The 26873-nt window shown below is 32.8% G+C and overlaps 1 protein-coding gene across 1 annotated transcript; it reads right to left on the bottom strand.

Annotated features, from left to right (window-relative positions):
* Positions 1 to 22638: 22638 nt before the first annotated feature.
* LOC115966620 (anthocyanidin 3-O-glucosyltransferase 7-like) lies at positions 22639 to 24006 on the bottom strand. The gene has a single exon (XM_031085820.1). The coding sequence runs from the start codon at positions 24004 to 24006 to the stop codon at positions 22639 to 22641; it is 1368 nt and encodes a 455-aa protein (XP_030941680.1).
* Positions 24007 to 26873: the final 2867 nt, after the last annotated feature.

Here is a 26873-nt window from a genome sequence, read left to right as displayed (position 1 = left end):
ATTTCACCACCGCTATTGTCCTAGATATCTTTCGGCGTTTCACCCAAAAAAAAAAAATTTGATATCTGTCGTCGGTGTTCTATGCAACGTACTGATACAGTATCTTACCAAACTATACATTCAAAATTCAAGCTTTCAATTTTTAGTTTGAGTGGCGGTGATGGACATATATTATGATTCAAGTAGTCCAAATTAATTGTAAGATTATATATTTATAAGTAAACATATTAATTTTGTGTGAGTTTATGATTAGTCTAGATTTAGTCAAATATTCTTTAGTACTTAAACTTTACATTGGGTTTATTATAACGCAAGTGCTTAATATAATGTGTGCATTTGGTTCCATTTTAAGGAGCCAAAACACACTATTTGAAGCTGGAAATTTAAAAATTGCATTTGGTAAGGTATTGAAAAAGTGCATTGAAGGAAAAGCAGCGGTTTGAAATACGGGAAATTATTGTGTACTCCCGGAGTACTATAAATGCGTACTCCCTCCTCTCACATAAATGGTAGGTTCCACTAATTAAATTCATGGTGGAACCCACCATTTATGTGAGATGAGGGAGTATGTATTTATGGTACTCCGAAAGTACGTAATAATTTTCCTTAAAATACACAAGGGCTGGCTTTAACATGTTTACAGCTGGGTCTGGCTTTTGCAACAGCCACAACCACTTTCATTAATATTATCGTTGGATATGCGAGTTAATTACCAAATTGCCCACATATTTTATTAAAAACCTAATTTTTATCACCATTTTACATTTTTATGTAGTACAATTTAAACTTGGATTATTAGTATGTATTTTATCATCTCTTTACGTTATCATTTTGTGATGAAAGTTTTTTAGATTTAATTAATATTGATAAGAAGTCATTAATAGTAATAACAAATAATTATGATGCTAAAAAAAAACTAAACACAAACATTATTATTATTATTATTATTATTAATAAGTAGTTTTTTTTAGCAAGTATTTTTAAGTAGTTGATTTAAGTATGAAAAAAACTCTCTTATATATAAATTGTCATTTTTGGTAATTTACAATTCAAACAGCCACTTTTATAAGTGTTAGTCAAACACAGTTTTTACAAAAAAACACTTTTTAACAGTTTTTACTAATCTCTCAATTTTTTTTAAAAAAAAATCTAGTTTCATACCACACTTTCTCAAAAAGCACATCTCCTTAAAGCTGAACCAAACTCACCCAATATATAGCTGTCAAAGACTTTATCATGTGGACATAGATCATTAGACCAAACCACATAAACCTTTTTGTGTGCTCTCTTTTTTATACTTCTGCTCATCATTTAATAATTACACGCAATCACACAACAACTTTCACAATGTCCAAGATGCAAGCTCAATGTACTAATAATCTAATCAAAATTCAAGTTTATTGCATGTATTGTTGTAAGGCCACATGGCACATTCCCATTTACCAATCTATGCCAACTCAAATACTATGATATATTCTATGACTCAAAATAATAATATGCCATATCGGCATATCCTATATATCGTTCATATTAGGGGGTCAAAGACTTTATCATGTGGACATAGATCATTAGACCAAACCACATAAACCTTTTTGTGTGCTCTCTTTTTTATACTTCTGCTCATCATTTAATAATTACACGCAATCACACAACAACTTTCACAATGTCCAAGATGCAAGCTCAATGTACTAATAATCTAATCAAAATTCAAGTTTATTGCATGTATTGTTGTAAGGCCACATGGCACATTCCCATTTACCAATCTATGCCAACTCAAATACTATGATATATTCTATGACTCAAAATAATAATATGCCATATCGGCATATCCTATATATCGTTCATATTAGGGGGAAAAACAATATTGTAGCCATTGTTTACATAAAATGAGTTTTGTGTGAGAAATGCTCAAAAGCTCAAGTGCTTCACCAACAAGAAAACCGTTTTGGCTTAGGTTTTTGCTGGCCAGTGGGTAACAAATCTACAATTAAAGCTCATTAGTATTCTTGCAAGTATATGATTTGCCATTCATGCTAGTGACTCCTGGACTATTGTTAATGTCATCAAAAGGAATTATCTTCTCTACTATATGACTTTTGACTTTAGTAATTTATATTTCTTTTCTTTTTTTCTAATAATAGGAAAAAAAAAGTTTTTCTTAATGAATAGTACTATAGTAGCCATCATTTTGATAATTAAGTTGCATTTTCAAAATTTGGAAAGTTGCATAGCTATCCTTAGAGCATTCAGTCTGTCTATTTTAGTATTAGAATTAGGGATGGCAATTTTTCCCCGCTTCGCCTAACCTGCCCCTCCCCGCTTTTCCCCGCGCAGGTTTTCCCCACCCCCCAAAGGTGGTGGGGCGGGGATAGAGCAAGATTTTAGCCCTGCACCACAGGGCGAGGCGAAGATGGGTTTAGACTTTTTAGACCCGTCCCACCCCGCGTTGCTAAGGATTATAATTATAAATTTTTATACTCTAAAACCTTACTATTTAAACAAACATATCAATATTAGCTTATTTTATTTTACCTAATGTGGTTCTCGGCTTTTATTTTGTTATGTGTTATACTATGAGATATTTTTTTATAATTGTCTTGTTAAACATTTGGATACAGTGGCGGAGCCACGTGAGGACCGAGGGGGGCCTTGGCCCTTCCAAAATTTTTCCGCTTAGCCCCCCTAAATTTTTTTTTTTTTTAAATATCTTAAATAATTTGAAGACTCTTAAATAATTTTCATTTTGGCCCCCCCATCCCTGATAATATACCTATATAAAGTCTAAAAATAAATACAATTTTCAGTACAATAAAATATAATCCACAAACACATGTAAACAAATTACAATAATTACATATTTAGCATCTTTAAAACGAATACAGATATATTAACAATTACCACAACATATTAGGCCAAAAAAACAATTATCTCAACAAATAAAAGTGAAAAAAAATTCTAATTTTCATCCCAATGTATCTAGGTCTTACTTGTACACAGCAAAAAAAATTGAAAAGTCTGAAACTTTGTCTCTCGCACACGCCGCCACACAGTTGCAGCAGTCTTGCAGTTGCAGAACAGAAAAAATCTTTCAACAGGTGACTCTCTCTCTCTCTCTCGCTCTCTCTGTCTCCGTTGAGGACTTGGGCTTTGCATTCTTCTTCTTTTTCTTCTTTCAGTTCTTTCTCTTTTCCTTCAGCGGTTCAGCCTCCTTTAGTCCTTCTCGCCACAGCCACTGCACTGTCTTTGCCCCCTTCTTCTTTCTTTTTTTAATCTTTTCAGATTTTAGATATTTCCTTCTCATCCCTTTGTTTAAAAGTAAAATTTTTGTCTCTTTGTTTAAAGGTAAAGGTTTTGTCTCTTTATTCTGCACTTTCTAGAATTGTAGTAGTTAAATATATATGTACTGTGTTCAATTTTTGTTGGGTAAACGTGATATGTGTTGAATTGAGGCCATAAAAAGTGACTAATTTTGTACCATTCTTATTACAATTGTCAGTAGGCTATAGCTGTGGGCCCCTCAATTTGTGACTCAATTTTGTAAAGCTTCTTGTGCTTGTGCTTGTGCTTGACAGCTTGTGTGCTGTGTCACCGTGCTCCAGGTTTTTTTTTTTTTTTTTTTTTTTTCATTGCTTTCTTTTTTAAATTTCTTATAATATATTATTTATTATAATAATAATAATCAATATATTATAGACAATATATATATATATATATATTTATATATTCATGTATTTAGTTGTTGTTAAAGCAAGACTGCGCAACAAAATGGAGGATGAGTTTCTCTCAGATAACTTAGTTGTCTACATTGAAAAGGAAATTGCTGAAAACTTCACTACTGACTCAATACTTGATGACTTTAGATCTCTTAAAGAGCGTAGGTTACAGTTTTGAACAAAGATGTTTAGCTTTTATGTTATTGTATGTTTTGCGACTTTGCCCATTTTATAGTTGATTAAAGATATTAAATCATTTTTTTAATTTTGTCTCATGATTGCTTAATTTTAATTAAATATACTTTGGTTTATACATACTCAGTTATGAAATATTGTATATTACTATTTGACATTTCATACACACAAAAAAAAAAAAAAAAAAAAAATTATACATGGCCCCCCCAAATATAAATTTCTGGCTCCGCCACTGTTTGGATATACTATTCAATTTTTTCTAAAAATTTATTTGATTCGATAGGATAAATTTAGTTGTAATTTCAAGTATATTTTTATCAATGAAACAGGTTTCATTAAAAAAATTGTACTAATTGTAGGGCAAATTAACAAAAAGTATAGTTTTATGGAGTGGGGCAGGGCTTCGCGGGGTCCTAAGAAGTGAGGATGTGGTGAGAAAGTTTTTCCTGTCATGTGGAGCGGGGCAGGAATGGGGCAAGACAAAAACATGCAGAGCGGGGACGAAGACCCCATTGCCATATCAGATTATCTATTTTTTTTATTTGATTACTTTTAAAATTACTCATATCAGAATATCTATTTAAATTTTTACACTACATTTCATTAAAATATTTTTTTTATCAATTTTTTTTCCTTATGAACAGTAATGTAGCTAGAATCCTATTTTGCATGAGCTTATGTGGGTTTTGTGGGGTTGGTTGGGCAAATTGTGGAACTTATGCTATTTTAGATTGACTGATATGAATGCTCAAGCTTTTCGTATGTTTCCTCGGTAAACCTTGGTAAAGTTGTTGAGTGATTGAAAGAAAACAGGAAAAAGTGGAAGCAAGATTTTAATATGGTTCGCAAGTTTGGCTAATGCCCTATACGTCTACATATATGGAAATAACGTGGATCGCAAGTTTGGCCTAATTGCCCTACACCTACATCTACATATAGAGAGCACTGCTGAAGTGAGGAATCATCAAGCGGTACATGATCATTAGCTTCATGTGAGGCCAGAATGGTAGCCTGATATGGACACAGAAAGTGTTACCCCCAAAACAAACACAAAATAAGGTAAATTATGTAAAAGATATGTTAATCAACTATATCTCTGGATGATGATGAAGCACATTGAAAATTTTGTTACATAATTCTACAATTCTTCATAAAAGAAGCCTACACCCATGACAAAGAAAGTGGAGGAAAAGAGAGAAAATAACCTACGGCCACATCCTGATAACTATAAGTCTATAAATGACTAAACTATCATGATTCTGAAAGTAGTTGTCAATTATTGATTATGAAAATCCAGAACAAATAACATGCCGTATTTAAATTCAATTTTCAATTTTCCATACCATTCACTACATTTTCATGGACTGAAAAGCTAGCTGATTTGGGAAATCTCTTAAGTAACCAAAGTTAAAACAACTTAGTAAAAAATGTGCAAGAGTGAATTTTTCTGAAAACTTACTCTCATCAACAATCAATTTATGGTTCCCACAAAATTTCAAAGATTTAGATACACAATAAGTCACCAAATTAACTACTAAGTTTTGTGAGTTATTGATCTAAATTGCCATAGAAATTTAGGCAAGCTGACATCCTACAAGACTTGCCGATTCCTGAATCCGGGCCAAGTCAACTTTACTACTGCACTTTACGTTGCATATGTTACACAAAAACAACAGAGAATGAGTGTCCTCTGTGAACAACTTTCTTTGAAATTTTTTGCAGGCCATGCACATACCTTTGTTTAAAATTAATTAAGTTTCTCTTTCAATCTATATTGATGGATGCACATTTCTTTTATGTCTCTAGACGTTCATGTTTCTTTTGGTGTTGAAGTAGGGAAACCCTTGTTTTTTGGCTCTGGTAAATTAGGTTTTAGCTCCTCATAATTAGCCTTGTGTTTCTTTCCTTGAAGGTGGGAACTAAAAGTTTTCTCACTTTGGGTTGTGACTTTTTTTTGGGTAAATCTTTGGGTGTTGCCATTTCTTCCATGTTTGTGACAGTCACTTGCTTTTCCGAGTCTGAACAAGCTAGGGTAGACTGTGTTACCACTGTGGCATGCATTCGGGTTAGGTCTGGCTGATGAGTTCATTTTGATGGGTTAGGCATTTGTTGGGTTTAGTAAGCGGGCTTGCCTGATGCGTACTGTAAATAATTCATCAAATATATATATATATATATATATATATATATATATACATTATAAAACCGAAACCTGTTAACTTCGTAAAATTTTGACACCTCACTTCAGAGGTTCCACAATTTTCCACATCAATTTAAAAAAAAAATTAATTAATTAAAAAAAAAAAACCCTAACGCAAGTTAGACTTCTAACCAAATACAATAACACTTTCACATTGTCTCTATACTCTCCTATTTAAGAACTGCTCTCCCCTTTTTCTTAGTCTCTTCAAATGCAGCATATCATCGCTCCAAAATGATCCTACCATCATTAACAAAAATACTGAGACCAAAGGCAGGATGTTTCATGCCATGTTGATTATTGAAGATCAAACTGTTTCTGTAGTATATCATGATAACATAACAAGCAATATATGTAGCAAAAAAATTGACCAAGTTAAATATTCCTAAGCTTTCAAAACTTGGGTTTATTTTGTCAAAAAGGTATGTAAGTTTTCTTATCAGATTTAATGTTAACATATATGGGAGACTATTTGGTTATTTAAAAAAAAAAATTGAGGAAAGATAAAAGGAAAAGAACTAAAGAATGTACAATCTAAAAAAAAAAAAAAAAAAAAAAAGACAATCAGGCAGAGGATTTTGAAGATTGTTGTTTTTGTTTGTTTTTGAATAAAAGTTAAAGTAAAAATTTTTGGAATTGTTTACATTCATGTGCATGTAAGTATTGGGTTTAATTGAATTGGAATTATCTTTGAAACTTTGGTTTTGATTAAATCAGACGAAATGTGTTCCAATATTTAGAGTTTTTTGTATATGTTTTATTGTAGCTTAAACTTGGTATTTGAAGTGTTAATTCACAATTTCATTGTTCATCTATTAATTATGAGTAATAGTATTATTATTTGTGATCAATATGAACTTTCAAACCTACTCACAAGTGAATCGATTCACTTATGAGAAGGTTTGAAAGTTCATATTGGCTTAGTAAATAACCTCAACCATCACCAGACAGCGTTTTAATGTCGTTTGTACAAATTGGGAGAATCGAAGTTGCCTTGAAAGTTCAAATTGTTGCTTTTATAGTTGTGCATAAAATTATAAAAAGAAATCGAGCCCCATTTTTTCCCTTAATTTTTTTATAGATGAAGTTTTCATAGACTAGAGCTCACCCTCACCACTTTGATAGAAATAATAATATTTAAGGACAGTCATGGATCGGGTATGCCGAACTCAACCCGAAAATTTTATCTATTGATATTTGGATTTCAATACCCTTTAAGTATAGTAACCATCTCCTACTTGAAACTTTATCTACCGATACTCATACTCGACCCGAGCCCTATTTTATTGGGTAATTTGGATTTTTTTTTTTATTTAAAAAAAAAAGTTAAAAATGTGATTATAGATGAAATTCAACACATCCTGGCCCAGCAATAGACAACCTTCCGTGATAGATCTATCTTTCTCTCTCTCTCTTTTTGTTTTTTTGCCAAGCAAGTAATTCAATATGAACATTAATTTCTTCTTCTTCTTTTTTCCTTTCTATGTTCAAATAAGACGAATGATGCTACGTTGATGTTTGTTTGGCCATTAATTTTGTCAATTATAAACACTTATGCAGTTAAGAAATACTATTTTTTTGAGCACATCTATTTACTCAAAAAAAAAAAAAAATCTTAGAGAGGAAAGATTCCTTATTATAGAAAGCAGTCTTACACAATAAAGAAATATTTAGAGAGGAAGAAATAGAATTTGGGTTGCTTACAAAAAGCAATAGATACTTAATAAGAAGAAGAGGAAGAATTAAAATAAAATAAAATAAAAAGATAAAATTTGGATTTGACCAAGGAAATCTTGACGTTTGGAAATTGGGATCCAACTTGAATTAGTTTATTGAAAATAGCTACAGCCATTTATAACCAACAAAACAAACGTTCAAATGTTAAATTTAAGGAACATACTGGGAGTGGGATGTTGGACACGAGACTCCAATCTTATATACCATAGAGCATCACCATCAAGTGTGCCAAATGTCAAACATTTGACATTTGGCACACCAAACACCAAAAATAGAGCATCATAAGGTGTGTTAAATATGTCAAAATTTTAAAACATGCTACAGTATCGTCTCAACTTTGGCACGGTACAGAACAAAATGGCATATGGTTTTATTATTTTTTTTTCTCTTTTCTCTCTCCTCTCTCACTACTTTATTCCTTTTTTTTTTCCTCTCCTCTCTCATTCTACCTCAGACATTCGGACTGGACCTATCAACCCATCTCTTCTTTCACTCTTTTTTCTTCTCATTGTTGTTGTTTTTCTCTCTTTTGTTCAGCCTCGTTGCGCCACCTGATGCCGATCAGTGTTGCTGTGGGTTTTTTTTTTTTTTTTTTTTTTTTTTTTTTTTTTTTGCAGTAATTTGATGGGTGGGTTTGGCAGTGGGTGTGTTCAGATGGTGATGGGCAAATCGATTGGGTTCTAGGTGCGAATTAGGTGGTGGGTGGGCTGGCCTGTGGATGGGTTGACAGTGGGTGGGTGCAAATTTGGTTGTGTTTGTTGTTTTTGTTTTTGTTTTTCTGTGGTGGTGGTTTTGATGTTCTGTTGTGGTGGTTCTGGTGTGAGATGGTGGTGGGGTGGGATGTGGGGTGTTGATGGGTGGGTGGGTTGGCGGCGGGTGGGTTAGCGGCGGCAGTGGGTGGGTTGGCCTTGCTGTGGAGTTCAGCTCTTTTCTCTCATTTCTCTTTGTATATTGCCAGCTAATGGATTTTTGTTGGTGGTGGCGGGTTGTACCTATGGGTGGTGTTGGCGGGCTATGCTTGGGTATGGTGGTGGTGGCGGGCTATGCTGTGTATGGTAGTGGGTTTGTCATTGGTTGTGTTTATGTATGTAGGGGGTTTTTATTTTGTATTTTTATATTTATGGTTTTTTTAATGTTATTTTAATAGTGGTATATGTTATTTTAATGAATAGAATTGAAGAATAGAAGATGTAATAAATGGTGTGTTAAAATAATAAAGTAGGTTTTTGGTGTGTCAAAATAGTTTTTTTTTTTTTTTTAAACAGCTGATGGTGATGCTCTTATAAGAGCATCCACATTGGTGGAGCTATTTTTTTAGCTGTTTGGCACAACAAAAAGTTACTTTATCTATTTTACCTACTCACTTTACAAAAAATCCAGCATCAGTGGATCTATTTTAGCTTTCAACACAATAAAATAATATAAATATCACAATAAAATAATATATCTACTACAACAAATAACAATTACTAAAAAAAAAATAAAAAAAAAACACCACACAAGCCAATCAATGACACAAGCAACAACCACTGCCAACTAGGAACAACCACCCACAACCACTACCAAAAATCCAAATTAGCCAAAACCACCACACAAATCACCACCAACACAGCCACACCACCACTGACCCACGAAACCCAGCCACAACGAAACTAAAAAAAAACCCACCAAACCCAGCCAAATCACCACCAAACCCACTCTTCTTCTTCAAGCCACCAAACTCACTACCCCAAATCAATTACCACCACCATCATGGCACCACCAAACCACAACCACCATCACGGCAGCCTCAAGCTCAACCAAAAAACCAACAACCAACAGGGGGGAAAAAAAAACCAGCAGAAAAAATCAACCCACGAATTGGAACAATGGTACAATTGAAACAATCTACAACCCAATCAACAACCCACCACCACCAACACCCACTGCCACCCACAAACCCCACCACCAACACAGCCACGCAGAGAATCCCACGTCAAGAAACCCATGCCGCCTTGTCGAGAAACCCACGCTGCTACACTGAGAAATCCACTCTAAGTTACCTAGCAACCCACGCCGGTATTGGGTAAGGGTAGGGGCTTGGGTCGGCAAGAGTGAGGAAGAGAGGAAAAAAAAAATGGAAATGGGAGAGGGTGAGACTGAATTGAAAGAGAGAGAGCAACGAAAAAAAAAAAAAAAAGGTTGTGCACTGAAGCTAAGAAGCTAAATTTTTTAGCTATACCTCCACTATTGCAGCCTCACTTTTGTGATTGATGGTGCTAAAAATAATAATATAGCATTTTAGCACCTTCAATGCTAGTGCTCTAATATAGTAATGAAGTTTTCCCTGCTAGCTGAACCAGCTGAAGGCCTGAAACTTTTTCTATTTCTTTGTTTTTGTTTTTAAGCACAGGTCGGATTCACGCAAAATCCAATCCAATTATCTTCTACCCATGATGAACAAGGTAATACCTAGAACTTTCAGGTTTGGTTGAATATCCATTACTTAATGGGTTTGAACAATATCTTCTGAAAGGAAAAAAGATTTCAAAGAACCTTTTCTTGGATCCAAAAGAGAGTATTTAGGCTCAACCCGAACAAAGGAATCTCTTAGATATGTATTATATTCTAAATGGGCTAAATAAAATAAATAATACCATTTTGGGGACTCACAAAAATACCTCGGACTCAAATGATATTACAATCTTTTTTACGTACAATGCCTTGTGGAGGTAGAAAGCCTACGGGTTGTGAACTTCTTTATATGCATTATTCATTTAGGGTCTTGTTAACTAGTGCTTTTAGGACATTTATTAATAGATAATTTAAGGAAAATTTTGATATCACTGTCATTGGAAATATACAAAACTATAAAAAATAAAAATAAAAATAAAAGTCGATTACCTTTTTTCTTTTTTCATAAAAAAATTTTTAAAATATTCTTTAAATTAATGACTTGAGAACATCCGTTAACTTTTCTTATCCTTTTTACCAAATAGAAATTTAGGGGTTGACATTCTTAATTCATATTTGTCATTGTGCAAACCAATCATTTTGCCTCATAAATTTAATATGTAAACTGATTTGTCAAATGAGTGAGTATTGCAACTTGTGGTTCTCTATGCGTAAACATCTTAAGATATCAATCCGTCCGTCTAGTATAGTTATGTGGTGGAGGTTAAAGTTCATAAGAGAGCTTGGGGATTAAGGGTAAAATACTACCAACTAAAGACAATCTTCAACAAAGCTTGGGGATAGGTAAAATCAGGGGCGGTGCCACCTTTAGGCCTCCAAAACGCTTGGGCCAGCCCTGTGTGCGTGAGATATTGCTCTGTACTCTTCTCTTACTACCAGTCCTATAGAAAGATCATGGCCAATTGGTGGAGTCATGTTACAATGAATGGCTCATAACTACCTGTCCTATACAAAGATTAAGGGACCATTTTACTGATTATTTTTTTGACTTTATTTAACTGAACTAACTTTATACTATATATTGGTGAAGGAGTAGGTATTACATGTGCACGTTGTGGAATCCACTTGTCAATGAGATAAAGGTTTTATGCGTTTGTGGAATCTACTTGTCAGTGAGATAAAGGTTTTATGCATTCGACGTATACAAGAGTTTTGCATGAATGAAGAGAGACAAAACATAAAAAGTGGCCAGGGACGGTGAATTATCATGTGAAAGCTCAAATCACAATTTACAGTTTTGTTTTTTTTTACCGCAGAAAAAAAAAAATTTGTTTATATATTTTATAACGTGTATGGTTATGAGCCATAAATTGTGGGCTCTCGATGAAAAAATAAAAATAAAAAGTTGAAAAAGTGGGGATGGTGATTAATTGGTAAATTGCTTATATATTTTATGACGTGTATGATTATGAACTGAAGACACTTGCCTTTTTTATTTAAATTTTAAATGTTACTTTGCCTACCCATATACTGATATATATATAGTTGCGTTTTAATTTGAACTTCTTTTATGATTAGTCCTTTTTTTTCCCATTAATTTATAATTGTTCATGTAAGGATAGCCTATAAGCTTTTGGGAGGAGAGTTTGATTAGATTTTTTTTTTTTTTTCCAACTAAATTATAGGATTTTCTATATATATATATATATATATATATATATAAAACTTAAAAGATTTCATCTTTAAATTTTTTTCATTTATTTGTGAAAAAATAAAGAACCTTTTAACTAAGATTTGATTGGCGTTACATATATATGTTTAAATTTAGAGATCTAGTGCAATCAGCATTTGTTGTGAGATGCAAAAGTTAAATACGGCAAAAAAGTAAGATATTAGTTTTTTTTTTTTTTTTTTTTTTTTTAACTTTTATAGCTTACAACTAAATGGTAATTGATGGTGCTTATTCAAAATATATGAATAAATAAATGGATGGGTTTACATACCTAGTCCTTGTTTAAAAAATAAACTTTATAACTTGCAAACAAGAGTTACCATACCTAAATGAGTAAATGACCAATATCAATTTTATTTAAAAACATTGACATGTTTAAAATTTTTATGAATTAGTAATTGAAACTTCTTGTTATAGTTTATTTTACAGGAATGTACATATCCTTTTTTTTTTTTTTTTAATTAAGTAGAAACAAGCTCAAAAAATTAGTTTTTTTAATTAACTAGAAACAAGCTCAAAAATTAGAAGTGTCTTGAATGTAAAAAGTTAACCGTCAAGGTTGATGGCTGAATGCATCAACAAATAATTCTAGTTATGTGGTGATCCTGGTAAAGGGAGATTGAGGACTCACAGATTAATAGTTGTTAAGCAGTAATGAAGCACGATATTGGCAGAGGAAGATTAACCCTCACCAGGCTCTGAAAAAACGAAACTTTGAGGATAATGAGTCTGTTTAGAAAACGTGCGTTAAAAGTAAGTGTATTTAAAAAAAAAAAAATAGCATTTTTAAAACGTGCGCTTTTAAAACACAAATTTTAAAACTACAAATAAGTATTTGATAAAAATATATAAAAAAAAGTGTGTTTTCTATTTTTAAAGTCACAATAAGTGTTTTGATAACGTTAATATAAAATATAGCTGTATTGGGTGTAAATTTCCAAAAATGACTTAACTATTCCTTCTCTGGTTATCATCTTTCAGTCTGTTCTTTTCAAGTCCCTGATGACGATGGCGCTACTCCATGTTGAAGTTTTGCTTCTTTCATTCCAATTTTTTACTGTGCCCACAACTTTTAGGTCATGAAAAAGGTGAGGATAGTGACAAGGAAACAACAAGCTAGAGAGGAGAGACGAAAACTAGAGAGAAGATAGACAACAACAAGGCATGGTGACAAGACAATTCAATTGTAAGAGAATATTTTAAGAATTTCACAGCTAAATGAAACTTTCATCTGGAAACGCAGTTTGGGTTTTACACCAGTGTTTTCTATGGAACTACTTGTTATTGCATTTTGAAACCGTGCCTTTTTGCCGTTTCAAAAACATGATTTTTAGTAAAACACAAAGCCAAACACATGGCTTCTAGTGTTTTCTTCCAATAACGCGCCTTTTAATTTAGAAAACAAGGGGCCAATTGAGAGTGAACAATTGCAAAAAAAAAAAAATCCAAAATCATGAGAGAAAAATGAGCTTTTATCTTTTTAAAATATGGGTAAACTTGTTTGACAAGCAAGTTAACCCTAAACCAAGCCACTTTTTAATGGTTGGATTATGACAAGTTAACATATTTGGGTCAATTTTTTCTAGTTGTACTAGTGATTCATTTACATTAATCCATAATGGATAGCCTTGTTGTAACTTGGTTGTCCAAGCTTTCTTTAACTTGCTATACCTTTGAAGTTTCCAAAAATTATCAGGATAATATGTCACATGTAGATGGTTTATCTCTTAGTTCGAACTATCCTTCTTAGTGTTTTTAATGGGGACGTCTTGTATTTGAATTCTCTCTCCACTTAAAACATATAAAAGGTCACTATGATGACATATAAAGATATCTTGAAATCTCCTGAAATATCTAAGCATTCAAATCCCTCTACTCTTAATTGTCATATTAATGTAAAATTTTTTTTAAATAATTATAAAAGAAAAACCGAAAAAGGGTCAAAGTTCTAGAAAAATTGGTGGCCACAAAGGCAAAACGCTCATTGAATGAAAGCCGTGAGTTGCACACCTACCCTTGGGAATTCATGGGACATTCACCTACTCGTGTGGTGCCCATCATATTTAATTTTATCTATGAAAAGCAAAGAAATTTTACCCTGAGACCCACTATTAATATCCTTTTTTTAATTTAAATAAAAGTTAAAATTATTACAAATTTTACTACATAAAAGGTTTATAAAATACAAATTGACATGACAATTAATGTAATTGGTAGATTTCAAAATATAATAAATGAACGTTTGAATTATTTTTTATGGTTAATGACACATTAATTGGTAATATTCCTAACATCATTGTATAAAGTACGGTTTTAAAAAAAAAAAAAAATTTATTTTAACTTAAAATATGAGAGATTTCTAATTTGTTATAGGGGCAAAAATTTTCTAATATAATAGAGCATTATGAGGTCCAACCAAAGTCTGTCTTTATAATCAAACGTAACACAGTACTTGTGTGTCTATATATATATATATATATATATATATTGAGAAATAATTACAACATGCTGCTAATCCTGCAGTTCGAACTTTTTCCCCACTAGACCCCCAAGCACTTTGTGCATGCGGAGGTTCCAATTCAGTTACAAGGCTCGGAGACACTACCCCACAAAGTGAGCCCTAACGAGGACGTTTGGGATTTAAGTGGGGGAAATTGTGATGCCCCAATTTGATTGATTGTGTGATGTGTGTGGGTGTGTGATGAGTTCCACATCGGGTATTTACTAGGTTGAACTGGGCTTTATTAAATACTGTAAGGAGCCTCAATTGTGACTAGTCCTTTTGAGGTATAGCGCAGATGTGACTAGCGCTTTTCCTTAGGTCGTTACATATGGCTCTGATACCATATGTAACGACCCAAGGAAAAGCGCTAGCCACATCTGCGCTATACCTCCAAAGTACTAGTCACAATTGAGGCTCCTTGCAGTATTTAATAAAACCCAATTCAACCCAGTAAATACTCGATGTGGGACTCATCACACATCCACACACATCATACAATCAATCAAATTGGGGCATCACAATACCAATCCCAAAAATCCCTTATTTTCAAATCTCCACACTTGGACCCAAATATAAAATCCCATTTTTTAATCTCCAAAGCCACAAATAAAATTTAAAAAAAAAAAGGAGGGACCTACCCAGTAAATACCCGATGTGGGACTCATCACACATCCACACACATCACACAATCAATCAAATTGGGGCATCACAATACCAATCCCAAAAATCCCTTATTTTCAAATCTCCACACTTGGACCCAAATATAAAATCCCATTTTTCAATCTACAAAGCCACAAATAAATAAATAAATAAATAAAAAAGGAGGGACCTTTGAGTAGAAAAAAAAGAGAGAAGAAAATAAGATAAGAAAAATAAAGAGAGACGAAGAGGTTGGAGCTTGTGTGGTAGCTTACTAGTGAAGACTAAGGGATGTGAAGACAGAAACCTAAGAAAAAATTTAGGAAGAAAATTACCTGAGAAAACACAAAATCCTTTCTCCACACGATCTGGAATTGAGGGAGAGACCGAATTCAATGTTTTCAATTTTGGGTAATTTTAGTCTTAGGGTTTTTTCGGACTAGCTCTGGGACTGAGGCTAGAAACTAATCTAGGACAGAGTAAGCGAGAGAAGGAAAGGAACAAAATATTATACATGAGGGGAGCAAGAAAGCTTCCAGCATAAGATGGTTTTGCTAGAAAAGGAAGATTTGGAGGTTTTCTGACGGTACAAAGGCCGGTCTCGTTGGAACTTGTAATGTTCGGCAGTGTTGTGCCGCCAAAGACACTGCAACTGTGAAGTGGCTATCAGGGTTTGGGGTTAAGAGAGAGCAGGGGCTATGGTGGCGTGGGGACTGGGAAGAGAGAGGGATTTGATTTTGAAAAGAAGAAAAGTAATTGGTTTTTGGTTTTGCAAAGAGAGTGAATGGTGGGTGTTTGAAATTTTTTTAGGGCCAATTTAGTCATTCTATTTTAAATACCTCAATACACTGTGTCTTTTTTAGGCTAGGTGTCAATTTCTTATTGGTCTTAGAAACACCACATGTGTGCTGAGTTAGAGTTTCTGAAACACTATATACTCTCTCTCTCTCTCTCTCTCTCTCTCTCCTCCTCCTCCATTCCTCCTCCACCATTGTTCCACCTCCACAGGTTGTCAGCAAAAAAAAAAAAAAATCTGTTTCTATTTTTGTGAGTACTCTGTTTAAAATTTAAAATTATTATTATGACCATATTAGTCTAATCTTGTATAGACGCCATTGTATTCATGTGCTCTTTTACCTAGTCTATTTGCAATCTTTGATTCTAACTTAGTCGGATTCATTTCTGACCTGAACTCTGTCTTCTCTTTTACCAATGTCTCTGTAGACTTGATTCTAACGTAGTATAGACGTCTAGAATTCATGTCTGACTTGAACTTGCCCTCTTTTATAAGGGTATTAGTAGTTTTTGTTTCTTGAGGGCTATAATTTCCTTCATGTTCATTCACCTGTTCTTGGCACTTGGTAACCAAAGAATCTGAATTTACTGAAATAATGAGTACTAGCCTGGAAAAATAATAATAATAATTAGAAGTAAGAAAATTTAGATTTATCCTTTTTTTCAACTGGTTTATTTTTTAGAAATAAAAAATAAAAAATAGAAGTTCTCCTCGATTTGGATGCATGATCCAAAGTTAACAAATATGGATCATTTTGTATGCATAGAAACAATGTTCAGCTTGGTTTTTTTTTTTTTTTTTTCCCTGCCGGCAACTTATGGAGGTGGAACAATGGTGGAGGGGCAATGGAGGAGGAGAGAGAGAGAGAGAGAGTCAGACGTCAAATTTATTGGGTTTAGAGATAGGTGTAGAATGTAATAAATGAGGGTAATTAATGAGATTCTAATAAAAATATTTGTAATAATAAGGGTCTTTATTTAACTGTTGGATCTACTTAAATCCAATAGTTTTAAAAAATGTGTAACTCTTTAGAGTTACACCAGGTATAACTCGAACTCATCTATATATATATATATATATATATGTGGGTTGGGTTCAAGTTATACTAGGTGTAACTTTAAGTAATGTTACACCACCCAATAACTTGTTATTGAATTCATATTTTGAAAATCCAACTGTTGAATTATACATTCTATATGTTCTTAACATGTGTACCAATTTACCATTTGATCCATAAACTTATATTTTATAGATTATTTTAAACTACAAAAACTTGAATTTAAACAATTGATTGATAAAACGGCTATTGATCTTTGATCATCTTTAAATTTTGTTAGCATTGAGAATATACGAAGAAAATGTAATCTAGTAGTGGATTTATCAAAATTCTCATCTAATTAAAAAAATATTAGGTGGTGTAACATTACTTAAAGTTACATTAGGTGTAACTTGAACCCAACTATATATATATATATATATATATATATCTAAAAGTTGAAGCGTAGCACTTATTGTTACTACGCTTTTATTGAGCAAAATCAGTGACCACGTCATTATTTCCATTAATAAAAAAATATTTTATTTTCATTATTTTTCTATTAGTGCTTTAAAAATTTCCACTTCCCATAACACACATGACTCTAAATCTCCACTGTTTTCAACTTCCCTTGTAACTTCTTTAATGTCTGAGACTCTCCATCTCCCCCTTTCTTGCCTCTTCCTCTCCTCATTGAACCCAACCAGTTTATACATGTTCAGTTGCCACTGTCCCTATAAAATTCCTCACAGATTAGTCTTGCAAGGAGCTCTGCAGTTAAAGCTCTTGAAAGGACAAAACTGCTATGCCTCAGGTAGTCCAAGATGGTCTAAATGATGGGCTTCACAAGTTCATGTCTTCACTGGAGAATCCAAAATTCAACCATTTCTTCTTCAAAAGAAATTTGCAAACAAATGCAATCAGTTACTCTTCCCATCTACATATGGATAGCAATGAATCACAACTGGTTGTAAGCAATTAGATTTGACCAACTCCTTTCTCATGAATATGTATCCTTCATTACTCATTACTTTAGGCTTCTATTGTTGTGGCAAGCTAGATGATATTGTCGGTGATCATGATAAAATTAGTTGGTGTTTGAAATTTCTATTAAGAAAAATAGGACTTATGAATTAATTAATGAATTAGCTTTTAATTTTTTTTTTTTTTTAAAAAGGATTATCTAGGTATAGTCTCTTTTCAAAATGTTGTTTGGCTTGGTTTATTTAAAAAGTCTCTTGTATTCTAAATGTCCTCAGAAAGTTACATTCTGACTTCAAATGTCAAATTGCTGCTGCTCGATTATCCCTAATTAGCCTGCCAATTTTTGTGTTGTTTTGTGAACCACTCATGTCGAATAGGACTGATTCTCCCTCTAGGCCATTTAGTCAGTTGCCTAATGCTCCAAGTGGATGGTCCCATGATTTTGCATTAGCTAGATAACTTCATGTCCAATCACATTACACCACCTAGCTAATAATATCCTACTTTCATTTCAATTTTACACCCTCTTATCTCTCGCTGAGGCTTAACTTTTATTTTATGGTGATCTATGGTTTTGAGGTTTTTAAGTTGTGACCTACAAAGGTAAACTTTTTCTTCTTGGTCTCTTTGGTGCTTTTTGGGTGGTTTTGTGAGGTTTTCTCATGTGGGTTTTTAGAATTAGGTTTATTTATAAGGTATGTGTATGTGGGTTTGTTTCAAAGTTGTGCTTTTTATTGTGATTTTGTGGCTGCGATCTCCTTTTGCACCATGTAATATTTGAAATTTTAAGGTTTTGTTATGTGGGTATTTGAACTTTGACCTCTACATGAGATATTTATAAATGGGTGCCCTTCAAAAACTTCAAGAGCTATTTTTTTTTTTATTCTAGATTGTTGGACTACTTTGGTTTTGAGGATTTTTTGTTCTCTAAAAAAGGAAATATCAAATGAATTGTTGTATATTGTAGTTGGTACATAACGAATGAATGGTTGTTCATTGTAAGATCATATGATTTCTGCCCAGTTCTTAAGAAGATATTAATTGTAGAGAAAATCAAATTTTCATGATATAATTTGAGAATTCAAACTTCTATTATACCTAAAAAATTTAAGTTGGTTAGACTCATTAGCGGAAGTCATCAAACATTTTTGTTTGATAAACCAAGAACTTATTGACCCCTTTATGATAAATTAGTCAATTGATTTAGCCAAGTTAATTAATTAATTCAATTAACATCCAAAACGCGTGGTAGCACGAACAAATCACCAACTATGTAAATATGCTATGGAAATTAAAGTTGACACGGTGATTTATATACGAACGGAGAAAACCAACACTGCAAAAACCCCCACGGGTGATTTTAAGGTCACAATTCCCTAGAATTAACTATTATCACAACAAGTAGTTACAAGTAAAAGAATCTCAGTACCTTATACCAACCTACAGTTGAACCCTTACCTCAATACTCAATTGGACTTGTTCTGTAGTGAAAATCTTTCCTTTTAATGCACTGCTTACAATACGTGACTAACCAATCAATGAGCGGATCCCAGTCAAGGAAGTCAATACCGTACCGATTTGGCCAGCGGTACAATATATTTCGGATACCAGTTAATACCGATGTACCGTTTCGGATTTATCACTATTTTATATATTTAATATATATATTATTTGTATATTTATAAATTTAATTATTTGGTAAAAGTTAATTTGTTAAGCAGTTAAACTATTTAAGCTTATAAGTTTATTAAAAAAAATTAAGACTAAAAAATAGAAAATCAACAAAAAGGTTTGGATGAGATAAATAGATAATAAGTGGGATGGGTTTGGTAGAATCAAATAAAATAATTAGAAAAATTTGTTGGTGATAAAGCCAAAGAAGTCAGTGATAAAGACAAAGCTAAATTTGTTGGTGATAAAGCTAACGTGAGTTTTTATACTTTTCAGTTTTCACATTTTCCAAGTATCTTTTGTCAGTTTTTTACTCCACCACACACGTTAACTTCTGATCACTTCACTTCAACTTCTCATTTCATTTCACGCAGTCTAAACCTCTAGGCCTCTCTCTAGTCTCATACAGTTTTTCACTTTTTACTCCACCACATGTGTCTGTTCCCATCAATCAACACACATTTTCAGATTTGATCTCTCTCCCTCTCTCGCAGATCAAGCATTCAACATGTTTTGCAGCCTCAATGAATCCTAGTGGTGCCGTTCATTGCCAGCCAGCTTCGTTGTCACCACTGTGAGGCCAAGATGAAGATAACGTTGTCACTGCTAGCTAGCTTCTAGACCTCTCTCTCTAGTCTCACACACGAGAACGTTGATCAACAGTGTTTTTGGGTCACTATGGGCGTTAAGATCAACAGCTTTTTGTTCGGTCGGTATCCATTTACCGGCCAAAACAGCCGGATTTTGCCGGTACGCGTCCAGTACGACCAGTATTTTTTCCGGTACAAAACAAAAGGGTACCTGTACCGGTGCACTGGCAAGTACGGTATATTCCGGCCATACCGGCCGGTACGGTACGGTATTAACATCCTTGATCCCAGTACGTGGCTTACTCACCAACTTGAGAAAGATGTTGACTGCAAAGTTCTTCAGTTCATCATACGATGAAGATCACAAAACTCCTTGGTTACAAAACCCTACAGTATACAAACACAATAGCTTCTTCAAGAGAAAAATGAACTAGGACAAATTCTGTCTCCAATCACAATTTGCATAAACAAAACTTTACTTCACACTCATGCAACCTTTTACAGCCCTTAAAATAATTTTTATATATATTTAGAGTTGTGAGAAAAGAAAGCCCAAATATATACACATGGATTGGATAAAAATCAGAGCTGAAAATATGTTTTTCATAAACCTCGATAGATAGCTTATCTATCAAGATAGCTGTTGAGCATCAGGCTTCAGCAGTTTTTAAACCTCGATAGATACTAACTGTCGAGATTTAAAATCTAGAACATCTTTACTTGTTTCTTAGACAGACTTGCATGGTTTTAACACTTTAACTTGAAACCTTATTTCTTGAAGTATTAAATACATCCTCGATCTACTCAAATATAAGTAAAGTGCGTTTTGTCAAAGAATTAACTAATTACATAAAATATTGACATAAGTTCCTAACATGATTCACATATGTCCTAACATTGTTGATACATTGTTTGCAGTACTTATGTAGGAGACTACTTATAAATAAGTACAATTGAAAGGAACTATGATGATGATGATCCTTGTTGTTGCGTGGTTCTACTCATTTGCTGTTTGGTTTTGTGTGGTAGCAGTTTTGAATATGTGGGTGACCATTTAGTTTCTTAGAACGTCTAAGGGAATAGGAAGAAATTCAGTATATTTCCTTTAGTTTTATTATAACTTAGAAGTGGAGAGGAGGAAAACAAATCAATTTGCATATTGGCTTTTTTGAAACTTGGGTTTTGGAAATCAATGCGTTATAGAAACTTAGGTTTAGAATATGTTTTGCCTTCGCTAAGTTCTCTCAAGTATCTTATGTGAAATAGGAAAAATGTCCTGTATAGAAAATATTGTTAATGTTCAATTCAATTTCTTCCCATTCTTGGTGCATTGTTTCCAACAATTCAGGTGTGTTCTTTTTGTAATTATCTGGGCTTACTACTCTTTTGCAAAATTTATAGTAGCATATTTATTTTCATTATCCACATCATATTTGAATAAAATATCTAAATATTTTTTACTCTAATGCTTTATAATAATAATAATAATAATAATCAAAGTCTTTTCTAAAATGGTTCATTGAATATAGAAGTCATCGAACATTATAAAAATGACTATTTGTTTGCCTGGTTAATAATACAAATGTATGACCATTGTACACCTTTGGTGTGATAGTCACTCCATAAATATAAGTGTTCGTAAGGTGTGAGGAGTAAGGGTCGGGATTCAAGTTTCCAGAAGGGAGATTCACATACATATACACTTAGATTATGCTAGAATAGAATTTCTATCTTGTATAAAAAATAAATAAATAAATAAATACAAATGTATGACTATATGAGTATATTCTTTATTGTTTTAATTAAATTAAATGACAATCAACTGCCCCCTCCATCATATCAGGAAAAAAAAAGGTTTTAGGTTTTAATTTTTTTATTAATTATTATCAATAAATCACAATAATCATTCATATAATAATTACATTCTTACTCATATATATATAGTCCACAAGTATGAGAGTAATATTCAACAGCACAAAAATTTACACCATGATTTGTCTTCTTTTCATTTTTCTACTTCTTTTTTTATCATTATTATTTTTATTATGTCAATTTGAATTTTTTTTAAATTTTTTGTAAAATCCATGTTTACTCTACCCTATATTTAATTATGAAGTTTCTAGGGTATACTATATATTTGATGGCTGATTCAAATGATTTCTTGATGAAATTCTGTTTGAATAATTTGATAAGTTCTATTATACTTCTTTGATTTTTTTTTTTTTTTTGGGTAATGTAAGTTTATTAACTTATGCGGTAAGAATTTTCTTTTGGCAATTCACAAAATGATCATTAATGAACTTTTATTATAAAATTTTTATTTTTAAATAAGTTTAACTACAAATAATCATTAATAATATTCTCACGCATAGCGTGGGTTAACGTCTAGTTAGCTTAATTGACAAAACCAAGCGACATTAAGTGGTAGGAACCAACAAGTGCTACAGTTTAAGACCCAGATAGTAGCTCCACCAAATGACTCAAATCTTTTGCAGCAGTGCCGTTTGGGCTAGCAGCACATTGTACAGTTTTTTTGAGGGCTTGGGCTTTATCTCTCATCTCCTTCCCTTTTCCATGTCCCAAAATGAAATCCAAACTCTTGAGCAATCCATTCTTGGTGAGTATTCCTCCCTCAACTTTGACACCAATCCCCCATACATCCTCTACCATTCTTCCAATCATGCGATGATCACCAAAGCATGGCCTTCCAATCATTGGCACACCATATGCAATACTCTCGACCACAGAGTTGCTACCACAGTGAGTCACAAACACAGCTATTGAAGCATGAGCAAGTACTTGGCTCTGGGGTGTCCATGGCACTATTTTCCCTTGCATTCTAGTCTTCTCAACAAATGCTTTGGGCAAGAGGTCCTTTATGTAATCCTTGAGAGACCAAAGAAATGGAAGTCCACTCTCTTCCAGTGCCTCTGCTAATGCTATTAACTCATTATGTGGTGGCGAAGACACAGTTCCAAAGCTTACATAAACTACTGACCTTTCCTTTTGCTTATCTAACCAAGATATGCAACCTGATACATCCGAACCCAACTGTGATGGATTCAATAGTGTGTGAAAACCCACGTTAAGAACACTACGAAAGTTTGTTTTGAGATCATCATTGAGAAGAGGAGGGTTTAGTTCTTCATAAGAGTTCAACACCACAGCACTAGCTCGTGGCAACACCGATCCAACTTCACTCAGCATGCGTGAGAAAAGTGACCCTTCTATGTCTCCTAAGATCCCTTCCATAGGTAAGTCCGAAACACGCATTTGAGACAATCCTGGAATGCATTCCAAGGTTGTATCTTCAACTTCATTGTTGACAAAACGTTGGCGGATAAGGTCAATATAAACGTGAGCTGAGAGAGAGTATGGAAAAGGAGACCAAACTGGGATCCATGGAACATGCAAATCCTCAGCAACCTCCACAGAAAATGTCAAGAATGCATCGGTGAGCAAGCAAGAGATTTTCATACCAATCTCTGCCTCTGCCATTTCTAAGCCTCTTCTGAAGTTTTCTGGCGAGACCTTAATGAAAAGTTCTACACCCTCAATTGGATTTGGGGAAGGAACATGGCCCTTCGGCACTCCATCTGCCACATCATAGGCTTTTATGTTGGGCAAAATCTCGTCAGGCTTTGCTGTGGAGAAGAGTGAATGGTTGGACTTTGGTGTGTTTAAGAATGAGAACTCAACGTTTGGGGCATCTTGTGCTAATTTGCGAACCAGAGCCAAGAGGGACAAAGGGTGGCTGCCGAATGGGAATGCAAACACAGCCACATGTTTCTTAGGAGAGCTTTTGGTCTCCGCCATGATGATGGGTTAGACTGTTTTATCAAGTATATTTAAGGGAGAGAGATGAAGCAAATAAGTAATACAGTAAATATCTAATTAATGGAAGCTCCTCCTTTGTGTACTTCTGTACTGCTTGTTGAATCAATAAAGCTTTTCTTTTCAACAAAAAATAAAATAAATGGTTGAGATAAGAGTGAATAATGCTTAGATTACAATAGGTTTTTTGGATTTTTGTGTAAGTAGTTATAGTATCGTATAAGTAGTCATAATTTTTACCACGACTATCTTACATATTGACTAGTTATCTGTCACTTTTATATAAATTTACTACTTTTTCTCCACCATTCATAATTTATCATGTGAATAGTTGTGGCACAGATTGTACCATTTTATTTGGTCTTAGAATTTTCCTTTTTATGTAGTTATCATATTTTTAAGAGAGCTTGGCTAGGTTATTTAAAGACTACCAAAATTAAGAAAGCTAAAATAGGTTATTTAAAAACCCACCAAAATTCTTAAAGTTTAATTATGTTCCTATAAATTAGGATATGAACATTAAACAATCCCAACCTTCATTTTATTCCTACAAATTAAGACATGAACCTTAAAAATACTTCAACATTCTCTTATCCACCTCACCGTTCCATTTCATAACTTTAATTATATTTTTGAGAGATCTCAATTGCATGTTTAACCAAGTCAAATCCCACACAGCCAATCATGGCCAAACATGAAATCCCTATTATTCATTCTTACATCAACTTTATAGGAAGAATGTCCATGATTAACGTATGAAGCCAATTAACGCCCACGTTGTTGCTTCCAAAAAAACACCCATCCTAGATATAAGAACTTTTTTTTTTTTTTTTTGGGAACTAGTTAGAAATATTACTACAATTTGACTCAACTCACCTGGCCTAGATACAAAGACCTTGACCATTGGAGTGATTGTTATAAATGGCATTGTGAAGGAGATATTATTTCTGTCTAAAGTAAGATCATGGTGTGATTGCAAATAAAAAGGAGTATGCTTCTTAGAAAAGAATGAGATGTGTTTAGGGGATTGAGATTCCGTGCATCCTGCAATTATAAATTTAGGGTTGAGAATGAATGTTAAATTTTTCATTATTAATCTCAATCCTTTGAGATATATATAAATATATATATATATATAAAGCTTTTTACCTTTTTATTTTTCTTAAATTCTCTCTCACATTAAAAGGCAGTTACACCGAATCCAACTCTGTGTAGTTTATTAATAATATAAACAATCTATTAGTAGTAAATATTGTATACCATTTTTAATGTGAGGTTGGTGAATCAAATGTTTATAAGTTTATAACTAAAAATCAATGTATCAAATTAACTAAAATAATATAATTTCAACTATAAATTAGTTAATATTAATTATTAGCATAATTATGAAAGGTTAACAAATTTTAGTTATGGTTTTTCTATATATGAAAAAAAAATTAATCAACTATTTGTAAACAAGTTTGAGCTTATTTGACAAGAAAATTAACCAAATTTAAATATGTAATCTTATTTAATAATGAATTTGACCTCGATTCATATTTGAAATAAAATTAAATAAACAATATTCAACTTGTCTCAGCACGTTTACTTACTTACGCATTTTTATAATAGATTGTGATATCTCTAAACGGTAAATATGTAAGCATATGGGTTTTTTACTTTCAACAATATTGACATAATTATCCACTTTCAACGATATTGAATTGTTTTAGTAATAGGATAGGAAAATAAAAAGAGTGCCTACGAATTAAGGCTCAACACAAATAGATTTTTCAAAAATTATGATTAGTATATATGTATTCCCAAAAAAATTCAAACGTACCCCCAAAATATATACTTTTGGCCACCCTCCTCCAGAAATATTTACAAATTGACCCAATAGACCCAAAAATAAATAGTATTTGCTGGTTCATCCCTTTGCCCAATTGCCCCATGAATAATAAAAAAAATCCTCTAATAAAAACAAACCCAATTATCCCAAAATTAATAAGAATAACCTCTAGATAAACCAAAATCAAAAACAAAATAGAACATAAATCTATTTTCTTTTGAATTTATATTTGAATCAATTCAGGAAACTATATTTGAATCTAGCTAGATGCAAAGTAAATTCCTATAAACCCCTATAATTAATATTACTTTTAATTTAACAGGAAACTAAAATATTTTCTTTTGATTTTTTTTTAAAAACAAATCATTCAAAAGCCAATATTGATGATGTAATGTTGCCAATATCTAGTGTTGATGTCCCAAAATTTGAAAATCCTTAAACAAATTTTCAAAAATTCATCACTGATGGAATTGGTATTAGTTTATTGCAACATGATTTTTAATTGCATCGGCAAATATTACATTGTAATGTTAATTAAGGTGATAAAATTTGAAAATTCCTCAAACTTTTTTTGGTCTATTCTTCGGCCCCTCCTAAACTCGAATCCTGGTTCCGCCCCTAGACACAAACGTTTCAAAACATGCATATACTACTAAGCTACTATCTAATTTACCACTACTAATATATATCAGTCGGTTTTGGTTTGGTTTAGTTGAATATTTATAGGAACAGAGACTGAACTGTAGAATTTTCAATTTATAAAACCGGTCTAAATTGAACTAAGAAAAAAAGTAGACAAATTAGTACAATTCATGGGACATTCACCTACTCGTGCGGTGCCCCTGATTTTTAATTTCACCCGTACAGTAATTTCAATGTACATGCTACTCTAATCAAAATTCAAGTTTATAGTTTCTCAAAAAAAAAAAAAAAAAAAAAAAAAAAGTTTATTGCACGTTTTGCTGTATGGTCACATGGCACATTCCCATTTACCAATCCATGCCAACTCAAATACTAT

This window comes from Quercus lobata, chromosome 11 (genome assembly GCF_001633185.2).
Source record: "Quercus lobata isolate SW786 chromosome 11, ValleyOak3.0 Primary Assembly, whole genome shotgun sequence".
NCBI lineage: Eukaryota > Viridiplantae > Streptophyta > Magnoliopsida > Fagales > Fagaceae > Quercus > Quercus lobata.
This window is presented reverse-complemented; position numbering and strand designations above follow the sequence as displayed.

Coding starts and splice junctions, on each gene's coding strand:
- LOC115966620 (XM_031085820.1), bottom strand. CDS start 24,006: ATGGCGGAGACCAAAAGCTCTCCTAAGAAACATGTGGCTGTGTTTGCA.